Source organism: Rhinolophus sinicus, linkage group LG06, assembly GCF_036562045.2.
Source record: "Rhinolophus sinicus isolate RSC01 linkage group LG06, ASM3656204v1, whole genome shotgun sequence".
Lineage (NCBI taxonomy): Eukaryota > Metazoa > Chordata > Mammalia > Chiroptera > Rhinolophidae > Rhinolophus > Rhinolophus sinicus.
Window position 1 is genome coordinate 61,341,472 of NC_133756.1, and position 18,900 is coordinate 61,360,371.

At 41.0% G+C, this 18,900-nt stretch overlaps 1 protein-coding gene across 3 annotated transcripts in view; it reads right to left on the reverse strand.

Moving 5' to 3' along the window:
- KDM1B (lysine demethylase 1B) overlaps positions 1–18,900 on the reverse strand; it is a 48,295-nt gene that overhangs the window by 12,636 nt on the left and 16,759 nt on the right. For 2 of the 3 annotated variants that reach the window (XM_019734271.2, XM_019734273.2), the window contains 10 exons: positions 17,833–17,871; positions 15,142–15,346; positions 13,377–13,561; positions 10,643–10,819; positions 10,219–10,293; positions 7,859–7,996; positions 6,757–6,928; positions 3,932–4,059; positions 2,791–2,922; positions 1,380–1,454 (listed from right to left, as the gene is read on the reverse strand). In XM_019734271.2, the coding sequence (XP_019589830.2) occupies positions 1,380–1,454; positions 2,791–2,922; positions 3,932–4,059; positions 6,757–6,928; positions 7,859–7,996; positions 10,219–10,293; positions 10,643–10,819; positions 13,377–13,561; positions 15,142–15,346; positions 17,833–17,871 (1,326 nt within the window). The remainder of the gene's footprint in view (positions 1–1,379; positions 1,455–2,790; positions 2,923–3,931; positions 4,060–6,756; positions 6,929–7,858; positions 7,997–10,218; positions 10,294–10,642; positions 10,820–13,376; positions 13,562–15,141; positions 15,347–17,832; positions 17,872–18,900) is intronic. The other variant, XM_019734270.2, reaches the window with a different exon arrangement.

An 18,900-nucleotide genomic window follows, 5' to 3' on the forward strand; every position in this document is an offset into this window, starting at 1 on the left:
TTGTTCTCCAACACTCTAGATATCTCAGTGTGATTTCACATATTACATTACAGCACCTTTCACTGTCCACCTACTAAAGCTATTCACAAAATGTTCAAATAATATAAAAGTACTTCTGCCAATTTCAAAATGAAAACACAAGAGCTTTCTTGATTTGAAAAATGGTTCCATGGTAGAACAATAACTTCTCCTCTCCCCACCACCAATCTGGAAAGCACTGAATTAAACAAAGTAAAACAGGTTTTTTTTAAATGCAGGACTTCTCAGAGCCTTTTTTTTTTTTTTTTTTTTGCTTTGTACAGTTTTGATTTTTATTATTATTTTTTTTTATTTTTATTTATTTATTTTTTTTTTTTTTATTAATTAGTTTCAGGTGCACAAGACAAAGCAAAACTTAGACATTTATCATTTATATCCCTCACACTGTGTGAACCCCCCTCCCCCCATCCACTATCCCTCTGTACGTTCCCAAAACCTCTCACCTTCCTCAGAGCCTTTAATATGCCCATATTTAACCCTAAAAGTAGACTGTACTATACAATACTTTTCAAACTTATTTGACCAAAAAAATTCTTTTTTTGCTTAATTCTCAGGACTAATGTACCACCGAACCCACTTTAAGAAACATTTTTCTAGGGGGAGGCTGGTTAGTTCAGTTGGTTAGAGCGCTGTGCTCTTAACAACAAGGTTGACGGTTCGATCCCCACATAGGCCACTGTGAGTTGCACCCTCCACAACTAGATTGAAACAACTCCTTGGCTTGGAGCTGATGGGTCCTGGAAAAACACACTTAAAGAAAAGTTAAAAAAACATTTTTTTATAACTACTATTCTGAATTCCATCTTCCATGAATCTGTACAGTATTAGATTCATTGAACTGGGTTTGCACATCCATACACAATTACGTTTACATAAGGCAAACTTCTTGGTGGAACAGACTCTCTTCCCTTCCTCGCAGGTTCCTGCAGCACTGTCATGCGGGAGACCCTGCTCGCTGCGCCATTTGTCGTGTGGGGAGGCCTGCAGGGTCTCTGTTCCCGCTCCCCACAGGATATGGTGAGGCCAAAAAGGAACACCCACGGAGCCATAGGTAGGGGAGTCATACCACTACGGTCTCACTGGAGGCTGGGTTCACTGGACGTGCGACCTGCTGTCCGTTTTGTCTGCAACCCACCGACGACTCTCTTTCACTCGCCTCCGTAGCCGCAGCAGTTATATTAGCGGCTAATTGGCTAACTGGCTACAGCTAACGGCCAATCAGCCACAGCTGACAGCCATCTACTACCCGAGCCAGCACTCCTCCACGTGAGGCCGAGAGCCTGTAAACTACTTTCTGGGGCTCTGTCCCCACAAGCACCCAGTGAAATCCTAGCACTTACCTTTTGTGCTGTACAGCCTGTCCCATCTGTCATAGTAACTTGCACTTCATCACCAGAATAATCAATACTCTGTACCTGCCCAAGAAAAACAATTATGAAAAACACAATGAGGGATGGAACCATATGATCCAGGATCCTTTCCAATTCTCCTGTTATGTGAGCTTACATCTCCAAGGACCTATAGAGAATCATTTCCTGGCATTCAGAGGTCAGAACAGCAGTGACAGCTTATTTCAGGGAACTATCACTCAGCCATGAAAATTTATAAACACTATGTCAGAACACGTAAAATCTTTACAACACAGTGTAAAGTAAGATATAAATAATTGTCTCTGTAATTATAACAATGTACAATACAAACAGACAGGGACCAGATGATGGGATTAGAAAGCACAGTCGGTAACCACAAGACGGCCACGGGGATATGAAAGTCAATTTGGGGAATATAATCAATAATGTAAAGATTTTGCAGGGTATCCAATGGACATTTAGGGAGACCACCTCAGGGAAGATGTAGATGCCTGATCACTGCACTGTACACCTGAAGCTGAAGCTGAACAATAATGAATGTCAACTATAATTTTATGTGTGTATGTATGTGTATATATATATATATATATATATATATATATATATATATATATATATGTAGTTACAAGAAGCAGAGTACAGCATTAGGAATAGAGACAGTGGAAATGTAACGGCCGTGTGCGATGTCAGAGGGGTAGTGGATGGGGGGAGAGGGGTTGTCACTGTGTGAGGGATATAAATGATAAATGTCTAACTATTACATTGCTTTGTGCACCTGAAACTAATACAAAAAATGTTAAAAAAAACACCACACAAAAAAACAGGGACCAAGATTTCAAGGGAAAATTTAAAAGTGAAAATAACTGCTTTGGGTCAGGGAGCAACTCAAACACTTTTTACAAATTAGTGAAAATGCATGTGCACCACTCTTGTTTCTAAACAGCAGCAGCTACGTAACTGACATAGATGCTGCTGCTGATTATAGGCTACAACTGTTTCATAAAAATGTTAATACTTTGGGGCAGCCAGATGGCTCAGTCGGTTAGAGCGTGAGCTCTCAACAACATGGTTGCCGTTCAATTCCCGCATGGGATGCTGGGCTGCGCCCCCTGCAACTAAAGATTGAAAATGGCGAAAGGACATGGAGCTGAGCTGCACCCTCCACAACTAGACTGAAGGACAATGACCTGGAGCTGATGGGCCCTGGATAAACACTGTTCCCCAATATTCCCCAATAAAATAAAAAAACAAAATTAATGCTTGGAGGCACTGGCTGAAGATCACAGCAAGCACCTGTCTCCTGTATAATCCACATGCCCCAAACTTCACATCCTCCCAAATTAAGGCCGAACCAGAGCCTCCCTCCGCTGTCAATACTCACTGGAGATCTGAGTCGAATGTCTAGTCCTTCGGCCAGTTTTTCAATAATGACAGAGTAGCCAGGAGTGAGCAGAGTGTGGTCTCCAGCAAACTGGGCAAAAAATTCATTGTGGTCCCAGGAGCGAGCAGACACCTGAGAAAGAACAGGAGAGGTTGGGTGCAGAAGAGGTGGTATAAATCCTTAATACTGAACCTGCAGGACAAGAAAGGAGTGCAAGGTGGGCAAAGCACCTGAGGCAGGAGGGCAGGGCTGCCGAGCTTACGGCAGCATGACGGAAGGAGGGGCTGAACAGACCCACCCAGGAAGGGAATCTCTCCACAACGCACAGGAAAGCTTCTTTTAGAAGAAAAGGTGGATAGGATTTGGGCATGGGTACCACTCCTTGATAAAAATGAAGGGGTTATATGTCAACAACCCCAGAAAGGAAGAATTCTATGAGACCAAAACTGCATTTAATTAACTCCATATCGTATAAATATGCCAACTATCTGTCTTCATGGAAACTCTATAGAGGTTGAAATGCAGCACGATTTTGGAAAACAGTGCTGTTCCTTCCAATTGCAATGAAGAATCAAATGAAAATGGAGAGGTGCCAAAGAGGACAATTAAGTCAGGGGTCATCTATGGAGCCTCTATTCAAAATACAGAATATTTGAATATCAAGATCACAGCTGGTTAAATCAGTCAGGCAAGTTGAAATGTATTTTAACAACATAAACAGAGCATAACTGTAAGGCTACTCACTCTTGGTCTCTTGAGAGCAGTGTTTTCAGACCATGGTATGGTTCCACAGAAATGTCACCAGGGCCTCCCTGACAGGGCTGGGGAGGAGGAAGTAAAGGGCCCACGATGCTGGGCCCCTCCCAGATTCGGCCCAACGGCCCTGTATTCGGTTTACACACTGAGCTCTGTCACAGGCATTATTAGAAAAAAGGTTTCTCTTGTTCTAAAAAATTTTTTCCCCCCAAACCAGTGTCGGGGTTAATATGCCCAAATTGTGGTTTTCAAACTTTTCAGCAGCAGAACCATTATTTCCTGTTTATCGAAACCAGCACTAGTTCAATATGCAGATATATACAATACACACACATGCACAAAAGCAAACATCTGTTGAAGCGCGCCTCACAAAGCGCAGGCCCACCTGGTGGAGGTCGCTGCCGCAGGCATATTCCAGGTTACTGAGGTGGAACTGAAGCACCTGCTCCTCCAGTTCACTGAAGTGGATCCCAGACTCCTGAACGAAAGCTTTGTAGATCTCCTCTATCTTTTCTGCAACGGGAATGGGGCAAAGTGGAAAACACAGCTTTAACATTACTCTCGAATTCCTCATCTTTTGCTTTCAACCTCCTCCCACCCGCAAAACTCCAAACTTCTGAAGTCCTTTCCCAAGCAAACTCAGGGGGAAACGATATCCTGATAAGGTTGGTTTTTCTCAGGAAGTAAAAGCCTATCTTCACTGGAAACGAAGCTATGTAGGTTCTATATCTTCAATGTTTCATTGCTGCTTAGTTGAGAAACTGTTCTTTTGCTCAACATATAGAAAAAGTACCCCGTGCACATATAGAGACATACACACAGAGAGAGGACTCCTGTTCCCTTCTGGTGCCACTGCCATCACTTAAAAGTCAAGTTCTTATGACATCTCACCTCAACTGAGAGACCTATGATAGACTATTGGTTATATTCTCCCAAACAAGAATGTCCCATTATGGACTCTCATCACGCTGGCTCTCGGCCTCAGTACCTTTAATTACTGTTTTCCCCGTTGCCTGTGTAATAAATCCCAAACCCACAGTCAGACCATGCTGGCTCGTTTTCAGCCCTTCCAAAGATGGCGACACTACCTGCCCACTCACTCACAGGCGCTGCTGCAGTAAATACCAGGCCTGCGAGGCCTGTCACTGCCACTCCCCTAAGCAGAATGCCCACCCCATCTTGCTCCCATCCATCCTGGACAATCCAGCGGCACCCCAACTCTACAAACCTCAGGAATAGCGCTTTGTCATCAACCCCAGCACTTATCTATTCCATTCAACTGGAACCTTCAACTACATACACTCGGTGCTGTGATTCCATTCCAATTACTGTCTTAGACTCCTTTTTGGGGGGTTTGGGGGAGGCTCATGCCTGACAACTTGTAAGAATCTTAGCACAGCTTATTTCTTTATAACCCTCCCAGTGATGACGACCATCCAACACATATATTGCAGACTCCAAGTTTCAATAAAGTACTACACAGTGCTCGACTAGAAACAGAAATGAAGATCGGTTAACGGTTTTTGGTTTTTTTTTGACAACTCAAGCTTCTCCTTAGAAATTTCCATTGGTCCACTAGATTGTAATACGGGGATGTCACAGCTCCTCTAGATTTGTGCCAGGCTTTTGGCCCCAAACCACTGGGCCTTTTCTGCCACTTGCAGACCCTTCTTGAAGCAGTCCCATTCCTGCCTCCTGCAGGTTCTAGTTTCCTTTAGGTTTTGCAGCAGTTTGGGAAGAACCAGGATTGCTAGAACAGTGTATAACATTAAGAACAAACAGATTGAGAAAAGCCTTAATGTGATTTTTATGTAAATAATATTTAAGGCTTTGGTATAGATCTTTATGAAATTAACTCTAGCTTCTTAGTATTTATTTATTTTTTACAGCTAAGTACTAATAAGGTGAGAACTCATACAACTGAGATATTGCCTGGCAGGATATAACTGTAACCTCATATAGAGATGTGTGAGCTATTATTAAAGCTTTTCCAAAAAGTATTAATATAATGAAACTACTTACACAGTAAGTGTTGCCGATTCCCCCTTAATAACTTTTTTTAAAGTCAGGCCAAGACAAAGCAATATTATTAACTTTTTAATTTGTTGACCTTGAAAGAAGTATTAAAAAAACACCATCCAGCAACTATCACACATGTGCAAAAAACACTAACCATTTTCTGAGAAGACCCTGCAACTCAGCCTAATAACGGTCCTTGATTCCAGAAAATTCAACAACTCACCACTTGGTCTGGACACTGCCACACATGATTACATGATCCCTGACACCCCAGTAAATTTCTGAAATGTTCTGTTGTGGTTTGTCAGCCGACACTCACTAATGGCAATTAGAGTGTAGGTCAATCTCGAGGTGGCTGTGGGAGTGGAGACAGGGGATAAAAAGAAGAGACAGACCCTGCTAATGAGAAGGTGACCCCAAACAGAGATGGAGTGTATACTAGGATGAGGAACTGAGAGCCCTTACAAAGAAACCTATAGTTAAAGAAAATTAGGATCCTGCAAATTGAGTTCAAATGTTCACACTTCAGGAAACTCCCAACAAGCTTCCATGAACTACAAGTGAATACATTCAGGTCACAAAATTGTAGGTTAAGTAAGTATCAAATTAAGAAGCAATATAGTAAAATTTCAGCTGGCACCCTCATGGAAATGAGTCATGAGAGTCGAGTTTTCCAAAGGGTTGTGGTTAATATTGTCCAAAGGCTAAAGATTTTAAATTAAAATTCTTAAATTATAATACACATCCTTGCCTTCTTAAACACAATATACTGAAAGAATCTTCCCCTACCACCCCCCGCAATAAAAAGGAAAAGAAAAGAAATCCTGGCATACAGAAACTTATCTAGAAAAGACATTATGTAGTGACTATTAATTCACATAGGGCTTACCACACTTTCCTTAAAAGTAAGCTCCTCTGGGAAATTGAAAATTAGACATTTCAATGACGTTTTTAGACACCAGCTACTGAGTAAAGTTAAGATGTGTGTGTGCACACACCAGCATCTAATGTTCCGAGGACACTGTGCTCCCCTCTGTGGAACAGTCCGGAGAACCCATCAGTCCAGAAGGAGTGCTCGGAAAGGACTATTCTTATTGCACATCAACCTCACAGATGACTGATGCTACTGCCGACCAAGCTTAGATTAGAATGAGACTCAGATGGAACAATCAGACACCATTCTCCCCATACCTCCTAAAGGGACATCTTGGAGCTGAGTCTTATCCTTCCTCCACTCAGAGACAACATCCAAGAGAGCATTAAAATGAAAATCCATGCGCTTGTCAATAGTGGGGTCAGTAATTCTTCCACCTTCCTGAATTAAGTCACATCTTTCTCCAAATTTATGCATGCTGATGCCAAGCTTCAAAATAATAAGAATAAGAAGGTGAAAATTTGCCCTGGAAAAAATACGTACAGGTTCTCAGCTGAAATCAGACAGAGCTCTCCTGGAGAAAACGGTCTAGTGCCTCTCGAAAACAAAGCTAGGTATGCTTAACAGAAAATGGCAGCAAAGGAAGACAGGGAAAAAATAGCACAAAATCTATAAGACCTTATTTTATGAGGCTGGGAGGGTGATGGCAAACAGTTTCTATGCCATGCACTGGACAGCTTTTCGGCCCCTTTTAGGAACGCTGCAAATGCATAGCTGTGCACTGCCTCTCCTTGCTCTGACTTTCTGGCTCCTCTGTGGACTCTCATGTAAATGAGCACACAAACACTCACAGAAACTGAAGTTGAATTTACTGTCAATAAATATTTCAGAAAAAAACCCTGGGCCTACCAGGTCTTCAAAGAAACTATGTAGGGTTGCCCAATAAAAGACAGGATGAGGATGCCCAGTTAAATCTGACTCTCAGGGAAACAACAAATAATATTTTTAGTATAAGTATGTCCCAAACATTGCATACATATTTATATCCCATTGTAATATCTGGGACATACTCAGACCAAAACAATTACTTGTTGTTCATCTGAAAATCAAATTGAATTGGGAATTCTGTATTTTCATTTGCTTAATCTGGCAGCCCTAAAACTATGAAGTAATTGAATGGCCTGAGAATAACACACAAATATAATTAAAGATCTTAGAAAAAGAAAAAAAGTATTTTAAGAACTCTAGTTCTACCTTTGCAGAAAATAATTATAATCGCCTTTACTTTTCAGAGAAGATGAGGCGGCAAGAAATCATTGTGGGGTTGTTACATGTTATCTAGCAGCACATTAATATTACACAGGAACAAACTGAGGCAATTTTTTCTTTAGCTATAGTACAGCTCTTAAAGAAACCCACTTGTTCACACATGAGTGCTATTGGGTTGTTAATACAGCCATTGACAATCTGGGCTCCTCTTCCCACTGTGACGCCTTTAAAAGATTTATCATCCCACACTCGGCCTCCAATTCTGTCTTTGGCTTCCAGGACAGTCACCTAAAAGACAGACAATCAGGGAAACTAAATATGATAGAATAGTCATATCAAATGCCGTACTATAAATGTAGAATGATGCAGTTAAATAAGGTCAGTATTTGGTTAATGTATTTATTTTATTACTAGAGAAATGACTGAAAAGAGGGCCGTGTGAACAGAAGACAAAATAGATGTTAAAACAATCCAGATTCTAAGAAGGAATATTAGAATCTGCCAGTCAAATCCTCAAACTGTTCCCTCTTGAATCCCATAATAAGACTTGATGAACTAGCACATGAAATGCACATTGAAAGCTTTTACTAAACAGTATTCCATAAATTAAAAAGCACTATCAAAAACTAGGTTAAAGAGGAAGTTCTGTCCTATGAAATGTTGCAAATATGTAGCAAAATTCCTTTAACATTGCAAACAGGCCCTAAGTTCCCTAAGATATGACTATCATTTAAAAAAAGAAAAATCCTATGTCACTCTAATAAGTAGGACCTCATGGTCTTGGCCTAAGCAGGTTGGTCCCATACCCAGGCTATGTTATCGCCTCCAAATTTGTGATGCAATGGCATGAGTTGCTGCTAAAGGATGGACAGCCCTCTGACTCAAAGTGCTATGTTTCCCTGGGCTGCAGTAGCTGGAAATGTAAGTCCTGTTCAGGGCAAGGCCAGCCATTTCCTCTCTGAGTCCTACAGGCACTCCTTCAAATTGCTCAAGGAGGTTCCTCAAGTTACCCATCTCTCAGGTTATTCAGAGGAATCTCTTTCCTAACCATGGGTAGTGTCCGTGGAGTCTCCCTCACCTCCTGGTGAGAGAAAGGGGAGAATAATAGGAGTCCTCTGAATATTCTTCTTCCTCAGACCTGAATTCCTCATTTTCTCCAACTAGAAAGGCTGCAGCTTGTGCTTCTGCCCTCCCCACCCTCCATCTCTGACTTCGGATTAAAACAGAACCATCGTTTCTAATTTCCTTTCAGCGTGACAGGAAGGCTGACCCTGAAGGACAGTCCCCTAGATTCTGGATATCATCAACCTCCCTGTACCATAATCTGTGGGTTTCCCCAAAAAAAACAAAAAAACAACAACAAGAAACCCTGGCCCTAACAACTAACACTTATTTCGTTTATTTCACTGAAATAAACGATCAGTGAAAACACCTCACAGTTTAATACCACTAAGAAAATATGTGCAAATGTAAACACACTTCCTATAAATCCAAGTCAACTTTTTCTGTTTTGTCAGTAACATAATGTAATTAAAGACAGGTCCTCCATTCAATCAAAAGGAAAATCTCTCTCAGATACAGCTCCTGAAAACTTTCCTCATCTCTGAAACTCCTCCAGCAGAGAAGATATTTTGAAAAAAAGAAGCCATCATTTCTTTTAGACAGATAGAGAAGAATAAAAAGAATAATTCAATTCTACCAAATTAATTTTAATGTATGGTTTAACTGAAAACCTAAGTCCTTGCAAAATAAATTTTTAAAAAGGAGAAATGTGTCAGACTAGGAATCACAGAAATCTAGGGGATGGTTCATTTGACTGACTCTAACAGAAATAAGATAGTGAATTGTACAAATGGTTTTTTTCTTAATAGTCTCTATTATGGCTAATTTTGAACAACTGGAATAAGGCAACATACCAGAGAAAAAGAAAAAATATCCTGCCGTAGGGAAGCAGACTACCTCAAATATGTACAGTACTTTAAAAGTTATGTAATTCTGTCTCAACCACGGATTAACTAATTCAATCTTGCTTCCAAAAGCAAAGATTTTTGTTTCCCAAGGTAAGATTCAAAGGGTGCCTTTGATTTGCCAAGAAAATTTAACTGGGTATTTCAGAAACTTTTAGAAAAGAAACAGTGAATTTCCAAGCTGCTATCTATTTTCTCAAACTATTGTAGAAACAAAGGGTTTTTCCCAATGACCCCTCTATTATGTCAGTAACAACCTGTCAAGAATTTCTGCTTTCGTTCCAAGTTAAAATCTCTTCTGACTTGCTGATCAGAGTCCAAACCTCTCTCCAAAGCTGTGGGAATTTCTCCGTTCCTCTACCTTTCTTTTATTAAACCAATTTCAAATTGTGTATCTTTTCTAGGATCGACTGTAAAGATATAAAGATATCATGTATTTAGCATTCCTCACTTAAGTTAGGAACTAGTTTCAAAGTCTTAGAAAATTTGGACCAAAGGAGCAATTAACCATCTGTTTCCACTTCCATGTGCCAAAAATCTTACCTTAATTCCAAAGTTATGCAGTTGCCTAGCAGCCGCTAATCCTGCTGGACCAGCCCCGATAATGATGACTGATTTCTTAAAAAAAAAAAAAGAACAAAAATCTAATTAGAGCAATGAAAACAATGTCTGTTTTAGTTGTTCTAGAAGGTACTACCAAGCAATGTTAGCTCATCTACATTTCTCTGGTGTCCATAGAAAGTTATTTTCCTAAAGATTACGGTAGTACTTTTCTCAAGTAATCCCTTCCTCTTTTCTATAGTCTAAGGAAACATTGCTCGCTAGTCTCCTCTCCAGAGAAACACACATTCTAAAAAATCTTGCTCTCCAACTGTTACGGTGATAACGTGATTTTTATGGTCTTCTAACAACATACTAGCTTTTACCATGGCCGAAAGCGGTGTGATTGCCAGAGCTAGTCACCTACATTGTGGTAATCTTTAGGAAGAAGATGCTGGTCAGCACCGACGCTGAGAACGCCTGTGTTGATGAGACCTTTTCTTGTCATAAAATAAAGTATCCTCTCCACTTCCTGCACACATCGAATGCGCACAAGACCTCGGACGATGATGTGGGGAATACATTTATGAGGAGTAAGAGCTTCCTGTGTTTGGAAATAAAACCAGACTGTTAAAGCAAACAGACACAAAGCAACTCCTGGTTCCTCAAAAAGTTAAACATAGAATTACCACATGACCCAGCAATTCCACTCCTAGGTACGTATCTGAATTGGAAACAGATGCTTAAACAAAATGTTCACAGCAGCACTATTCAAATAGCCAAAAGGTGGAAACTATCCTACGACCATCAATGGATGAATGAATAAACAAAATGTGTCCTATCCATATGTGGAATATTATTCAGGCATTAAAAGCAATGCAGTACTGATCTATGCTACAACACGTCTTAACCTTGAAAACCTTATGCTAAGTGAAGAAGCTCATTATAGGCCACGTATTGTAGGAGTCCATTTATATGAAATGTCCAGAACAGGCAAATCTATACAGACAGAAAGTAGATTAGTGGCTGCTGAGGGAAAGGGAGGCATAGGGAGTCACTGCTTAATGGGGGTGGGGTTTCCTCCTGGGGTAATGAAAAATTTCTAGAATTAGATAGTTGTGATGGTTAAATCACACTGTATATGTACTTAATGCCATGAACTGTACATTTTAGAATAGTTTAAATGGCAAATTTTGATGTTGTGTGTATTTTATCACAATAAAAAGAAACTCTCAGGGTCATTCAAGTCCATCATTTATCACTAAGGTATAGTAAGATCAAAGGGAGGTTTGCTTGGTGAAGGGAAAAAAAAGAAGAAAGGGATAAAAGGCAGACACAGCAACCTGTCTCTTATCACATAAGTTTCTCCTTGCTGAGAATGATGGCTACAGGGAGTGCAGGAGCAGACCACATCACCAATTTATTCCCGACTCTATAAACCATAGAACGAAGGCCAGTGCAGAAACCCAGGCTGCTCCGTGTACTAACAGCAAGAAAAGCTGGGTTCTAATCACTGATCACACACAGGGGGCCCGATCTGGGAACTGGAAAAAAAAGAAGACAACGCTGCCTTTCTCTTCTCAGAACAGCTTTGGCAAGGCCTTGGTCCATTTCAAAGGTTCAAGAGTAATGCAGCCTCAGCCTGTTGTGAAGTTAGAACAGGGGGTGTGAGGGGATGGCCCTGGCCTCTCCTCTACTTGTCACCAACCCCCAGCTCCAACAGAACCTGATCAAACACAGGAAGATGACTATATACCCCAAGTATTCAAGAAATAACACGTATAACGTTGACTTCTATTGTTGCAGAAGATTTTCAAAAAAATGTGTTTGTATTTATGAAGTTTAAAAAAAAATCATTTCAAAGTCTTTCAGTCTTTTAAAGCAAACATTTGTGTTTTTCCACTGGAGTATTAAATATATATAATACGTACTCTCTTCTTATTAAAATTTAAAATGGATCCAGACTGACAAGTTCAGGATTTTTTCTATAAGATTCTTACCCTGTGTAAGTCAAATAAAGAAAATGTGAAGAAAAATGAGTCCATATGAGGCTGTTTCTGAAAAGTGTATCTTTACAATGTATGCACAGGAAATTCTAACAATTTTGTTCGGTTCAGCAAATGTTTATTGAGCATCTCAAGCCTGCTGGGGAGGAAATGAATAACTGTACCTTGCCCAGCCTACTCACCTGGATATAATTCATATAAATGGCATTAACAGCCATCATTTAATCAGGTCATCTCATACTGAAGTCTAATCCAGTAAAGTACTAGGGTGAAACTGAAATATTTTTCTTTAATCAAGATTACCTTGACAGCCTTGCAAAATGTTCTGCATTGAGCACTCACTCAAATAATTGCAGAAGAAATTAATAAGAAAAACACTAGGGTCAGGAAAGGCTTTAAAAAAAAAGGAGGGGGGTGCAACCTGTCGGCTCAGTGGTTAGAGCGCAGCGCTCATAACACCCAGGTTGCCAGTTTGATTCCCACATGGGCCATTGAGCTGCACCCTCCACGACCAGAGTGAAAATGACTTGACTTGGAGCTGATGGGTCCTGGCAAAACACACTGTTCCCCAATAAAAATTTTTTAAAAAGCTTGTATTTCCATTCACCCCTGTCAACGCAGGTGCTGTGTGAGGCCCCTAACATTTATGCAATTCTAACATAGAGCAGAGCCCTCATAGTTTGAGGGTAATGAAGTGAATAAGAAGCCTGCCCTCAAGAGGTTTATAATCCAGCCTTTAGTGTTTTACTTTGTTTTCCCTGGTGTTGCCATTGGAACGCTCTGAACCCAACTTTGTACTTATACTCACCTACCAGAGGGTCAAGATTTCTGAGGACACATGGTCTAAAGTAGTGGTTCTCAGGAAGGAGACATTTTGCCCCATTTGGCAATAGTGGTTCTCAGGAAGGAGACACTTTGCCCCATTTGGAGACATTTTTGATCGTCACAAATAAAGGGTGCTACTGCATCTAGTGGGTAGAGGCCAGGGATGCTGCTACTACACATTATACAATGCACAGGACGCCTCTCACAATAAAGAATCTCTACCCACAATGTCAGCAGCACTGAAGTGGAGAAACCCTGGTTGAAAGGCTCCATCCACAGGTAAAGCAGCTCCTCTGTCTGCCTGCTGTTAGCTAACACGCCCCCACTTACCTTGCAGTTAGTGTACCATAGTGCCAGGATGAGGTTCCTCAGAGCCAGGTACATGGTGGGGTCTCGGGAATACTCTGGGAACTCATAGAGCTCGTCCAGCTCCATCACGTCCGGCCGCACACACAGGGCTTTGCCACACTCGTTAGGCTGGTAGAAAGGCTGGAAGTACCGGTTCATGCCTGGAACTGACAGAAGCACAAATGGGCAAATCCTACAAGCTATAACCTCCAAATCCAAGCAAAAACAAACCAAAAAGGACAGCCGAGACAAGCTCCAGTGTGTCCTATGTAAGGATTTCTGCTTCCTCCATCCAGTTAGGCAAAACAGGCATGAATTAAACATTATCCCCATTGATTCTTCACAAATTTAATTTCCATGGTATGGAAATGTAAGGTGTGATTGTGATTTAAAAAAACCCGCATGCCACAAGACACCCACTTCACCACGTTTAAGTGCACGGGTCAGCAGGGTTACGTTCACACTGCTGTGCAACAGATCTCTGGAACATCTACATCTTGCAAGAATGAAACCCTGTACCTACTGAACACCACCTCCCCATGGAAATGTTTCTAGAGTAACTTTCATCAGATTTTTCCCATTATAAAATGAATAGGTTCAAAGAAGTAAATAACCACTAACTCTGACAATCCTTGAGTGGGGGTTTGCAGTCTATCAGTGTTGTTTCTATGACTAGAGAATATTAACATAATAGATATTTGTATTATAAAGCCAGGAAAAATGACTAGTTTCTAACCTGCTTTTTAAAATTTATAACATCATGAACACTTTTCCATGTCATTAAATAGGGCTTCAGTGGATACATGGTTTCTTATTTATGATTTAACCATTCCCTACTGCTGAGCATTTAAACACATCCAATTATTCACCATTATAAGCAATGCCACAAAAATTTCTTTGCGTATACATTTTTGGGCTTACTTTTGATAACTGACTTTGAAAATTTAGTTAGGATAAATTCCTAGCGTCAAAGGGTAACTATTTTACAGCTTTCAATTCAAACTGCCAAACTGTCCTTCAAAATGTACACACCCACTAGTGGTATTTAAGTGTTAGTTTCATTCCAACTTCACCAACACCGGGCTTTTTCACTTCAGCTTTGATTTCAACCTCAGGTCCATTTTTAGAGGACCCAGTGTTACTAGTGACAAACCTTAAGAAAGGGCCACGATGTCAAAATCTACTTGCACCATCAAAAATGAAATTTGTTAGTATGCAGGCAGAAGATCTAGAATTCTTGCTTGCACACCAAGAATTCTAATGTAGAATTTTTTGTGTGTGTGAAGTAGAATTTCAAGATCCCTTTAAAGTAAATGGTCCACAGCATGCCTGCCCTGACTTGAAGTTCTGAATTTTTTCAAGAGTGGATCATATTGCTGAGATTATCAGTGGCATATTCTGAAGCAGAAAGACTCAAAGAGAAAAAAAAAAAGGGCTGCTCCTATAGTCAAAACTTTTTTCTGGGATGTTAAAGCTGGCATCATCACCATCAATTTATGCAGCTATCCGATTTCAAATAAATATTCATTAAACTCCAGAGACATGATTCCTGGACAAGTGTTACAGGTCTTCCAAATTATTGAGGGAAAAATTAACTGCACAATACACATAAAGCATATGACTGATCCACAGTACAACCAAATCCATGAAATAATGAGGTGCTTTATATCACATGGTGCACACATCAAAAAAAGCTTCCTTTCTGCCCACCCACACATGTCCAGGGAGTGCCAAGACCAGCTCTCACCCAGCACAGAGGGGACCGCCGTAGAGTGCTCCAGCTTCCCGGGGCTGGCGTTGCTGGCTGCACGGTGTGTGCTGGTGCAGGAGGGGCTCATGCCAACGCAGTCAGGGTAGTAGGCAGACAGCAGGGGTGCTGCCACGCTGTCTTTCAGCAAAGGAGGTAGAATGAGCATGGAATACCACCAGTGGTTGGAAACTTCCGACACTCTCTGAAATGGGCAGAGCAACATGAAAGAGGGACAATGCAGGCAGGAAATGTACATATAGTTTCAGCCAAGCACAGATGATGTTCTTCAAGGCATTCATCCCTAAGCCTTCCACTCCACCTTCTCCCACTCAGCAAGCCTACCCCAGAGTTCCCCACACTCAGATTTAGAAACAACAGTGGCTGGTGCTACCTGGAGAGCACGTTTCCTAGGCAGAGCTCTTTCAGATGTGTAGAGCTCTTTCTATCTGATACAGAAGAAACTTGAGCTCAAGGTCTCTCTGATGTTGATTCTCCAGGCTCCCCTATAAATGACTCCCAGCTGCTTCACACAATCATTTTACTTGCCCAGCCCGAAGGCTGTGTAATCTTTGTTCTCAAGGCTTGTTTTCGGCTTGGCTACCCTTGACTAGCTTGTGGTGTACCAACAAGAAGGGAAGCCTCAGTCCCTTCCCCAATATACCAGGGCTGACTCTACAGACCCTGTTCCGAGCTCAGCCCCAAGGAGAGAGTAAACTGAGTATTCAGATGCTGACCCTCCGAATGGACCATGTAGAGGGCAGAACGTAGGTGCCTTAAAAAACATTAACCCAAGCTCTTTGTTCTCTTCTACTCCCTGGGTCTTGCAGCTGTGTTGGTAAATTGAGTCAGGACCTAAGAGACCCTGCCATCCTGTTACCTCCCCCTAGTCTTTTCCTCCCCCACCTGAGGGTACTCCAACCACCCTCTGCATTGGAATATGAAAAACTCAAAATGACTAATAAACTAGCACTTGATCTTGTTACTCCAAGTGTGTTCTCTCAACACACATTTCTGGATAGCTTGCTATCATTTTGTCCATATGCCATGAAAAATTTCACTCTCACCTTTAATATATATACCACTGAAGAAACTGTACTTCACATAATGAGTCTATTATATTGAATGAAATAGTAACTCCCCCAAATTCAAGTCCACCTAGAACCTCAGAATGTGACCTTATTTGGGAACAAGGTCTTTGCAGATGTAATTAGTCACAGTGGAGTAGTGAGCCCTAAATTCACTATGGGTAGCATCCTTATAAGAAGAGAAGAGACAGGGGAGACACACAGGAAGAAGGTCATGTGATGACACAGGCAGAGTGATGCATCTACAAGCCAAAGAAGGCCAAGCATCGCTGGCAACACCAGAAGCTGGCAGAGGCAGGAAGGACCCTCCCCTGGAGCCTTCAGGGGGAGCACGGCCCTGCTAACACCTCGATTTTGGACTTACAGCCTCTGGAACTAGGAGACAATAATCTTCTGTTGCTTTAAGCCACCCAGTTTATGGTAATTTGTTACTGTAGCCCTAGGAAACCAATACAGGCATTCAAAATTTATACCCTGCTTTAAAAGTGACCCTAGAATCCACCGGAACAGAAAATAGGTGAGGTAGGTAATATGGCGATAACCCTGCTCCTGATTCTTTCTTAACCGAATAAAAAAATAAATAACTGGCAGATGAACATCTAGGAACTCCTCCAAACTTTTTAAAGTTCTCATATCCCAAGAATACAGCCTCCATCCTAAAGTTCCAATTCTTCTGCATGTAAATGGTCTGAATATTAGAAGACAGATTCATAATGTATTGTAACTGTGTTTAAAGTTATTTTTTCTTTTCCTTCTATTATCTCATCCTATCTACCTTAAATCTAGAGATTATTGGGCCAGTGCTTTACCATTAAAATGTTTCAGCATGCAACTCATTATTAAAAATGTATGTGTGTGTGTCTTTACATAGCAGAATGGATTTAAAGTAGAAATGCTAGATGTCAATTCTTCCTTTGCTTAAAAATCAGTCACAGTCCTTGAGTTTCAGACATCTAGAAAAACTGCAAGTGACCAATCCTGACTCACTGAAATGCAGAATAAGTCAGAATGTCAGAGTTTTAGAAATTCAGAATTCAAAAAAGTAATTTTCTGAAACAGCCACTGGATCGGGTCATATGGCCCATGGAGCTGATCGGCTCAGGAAGCAAAGTTCCGTCAGACACATGAAACGAGGAGGCTTTGCCCCCTGGACACGTTGCTTCCCTTCGGTGGCGGGGACAGGACAAAATGGTTATACCGAGATCAGAATACACAAGGACACTCTCGCAGCTGAATCTGGGCCTCAAATTATGGGCCTCTTGTTCTTTTCTTGGAAGGATTTAAGTGGAGATAAGGTCATAAAGTCACCCATGAAAAACAAGTATAACAAATCTGATCCTTAGAATAAGGCAAGGTAGCAGTTTCTTCCTTTTTATTTCCTTTTAAAGTAAAGCCATGTAACTTTACCTTTCTTTTAAATTGGGGGGCATCACCTACAATAGCACTCCTGCTAGCATGTTCATCAGACTGTTATCATGTTAGCTTAAAAAGCCTTTGACCAGCAAACAAAGAGAAACTCATAAAACTGTTATTGTCATTTACGTATAGTACTTATCATCGAAGGCGCAACAAACTCCAATCGAGAACATGTAGAAATACTCACTAGATCCTCTGGGAGGGAACAATGATCTGAGGTCTCGGGCTGCAAAGGAAAACCAAGTGTTAATAAGGTTTTTAAAAAATAATTATACTAGCAAAGAAAAAAAAATGTGATAAAACACTATGAGAGAGGGCGTGGGGAAGACAGCTCCTCTCACAAGGACATCCTGGTAGAAATCTAAAGGAGTAACAACTCTGGAGAGCAATTTGACAAAATATGAAACTTTTAAATGCACAACATTATCTTGTATAACTGAAGACACACACACTACTTGTCCAGCCATTCTAACCTCTGTTATATTTTCTAGAGCCATACACGTGCACCAACTGAAGAATTAGGAAATGTTCAAAGGAGAATTGTTTGTAATGGAAAAAAACTAAACACAACCCTAAGTCCATCAAGAGTAGAATGGACAAATAAACTGTATTATAGACAAACAATGGCCCCCTACATGGCAATGAGAACTACAACCACACGCTAAAACTAAGGATGTAACTCACAAGCGCAATGGTGAGAGAAAGCAGCTAGACTCAAAGGAAAACACACTGTATGTGTTTTCCAAAAGCACGCAAATTATCTATAGTGTTGTAAGTCGGAATAGCAAGTGGGGGAGCAAGGGATGGAGGCTGTGAGTGAAAAGGGGCATGCCAGGGGGCTTCTGAGGGGCTGGTTAAGTGCTCAATTTCTTTATTGGGAGCTGGCTAACTGAGGATTTTGTGAAAATTCATTGAGCTATGCGTTTTGCTTTGTGCATTTTCTGTTTGGATATTCTATTTCAATAAAAAAGTTACTAAAATAAACTGAGGATTGGCATAGCATGTGGCCTGACATTATCTGGCCCTTGGAATATATTTTCAGAGAAACTCTAGCATGTGTGCACTTAGGAGAAGCATGCAAGAATGCTCACAGGATCACTGTGTGTAACAGCCCACCAGAAACGACACTCATGTCCATGAACACGAGAACAGACACGCGGTGGTAGAGTCACACAATGCAATGCTACCCAGAAGGGGAAATCAAGAGGTCAGACCTTTGGGTACCAACATGGAAGCCTGTGAAAAGCCGCCATGT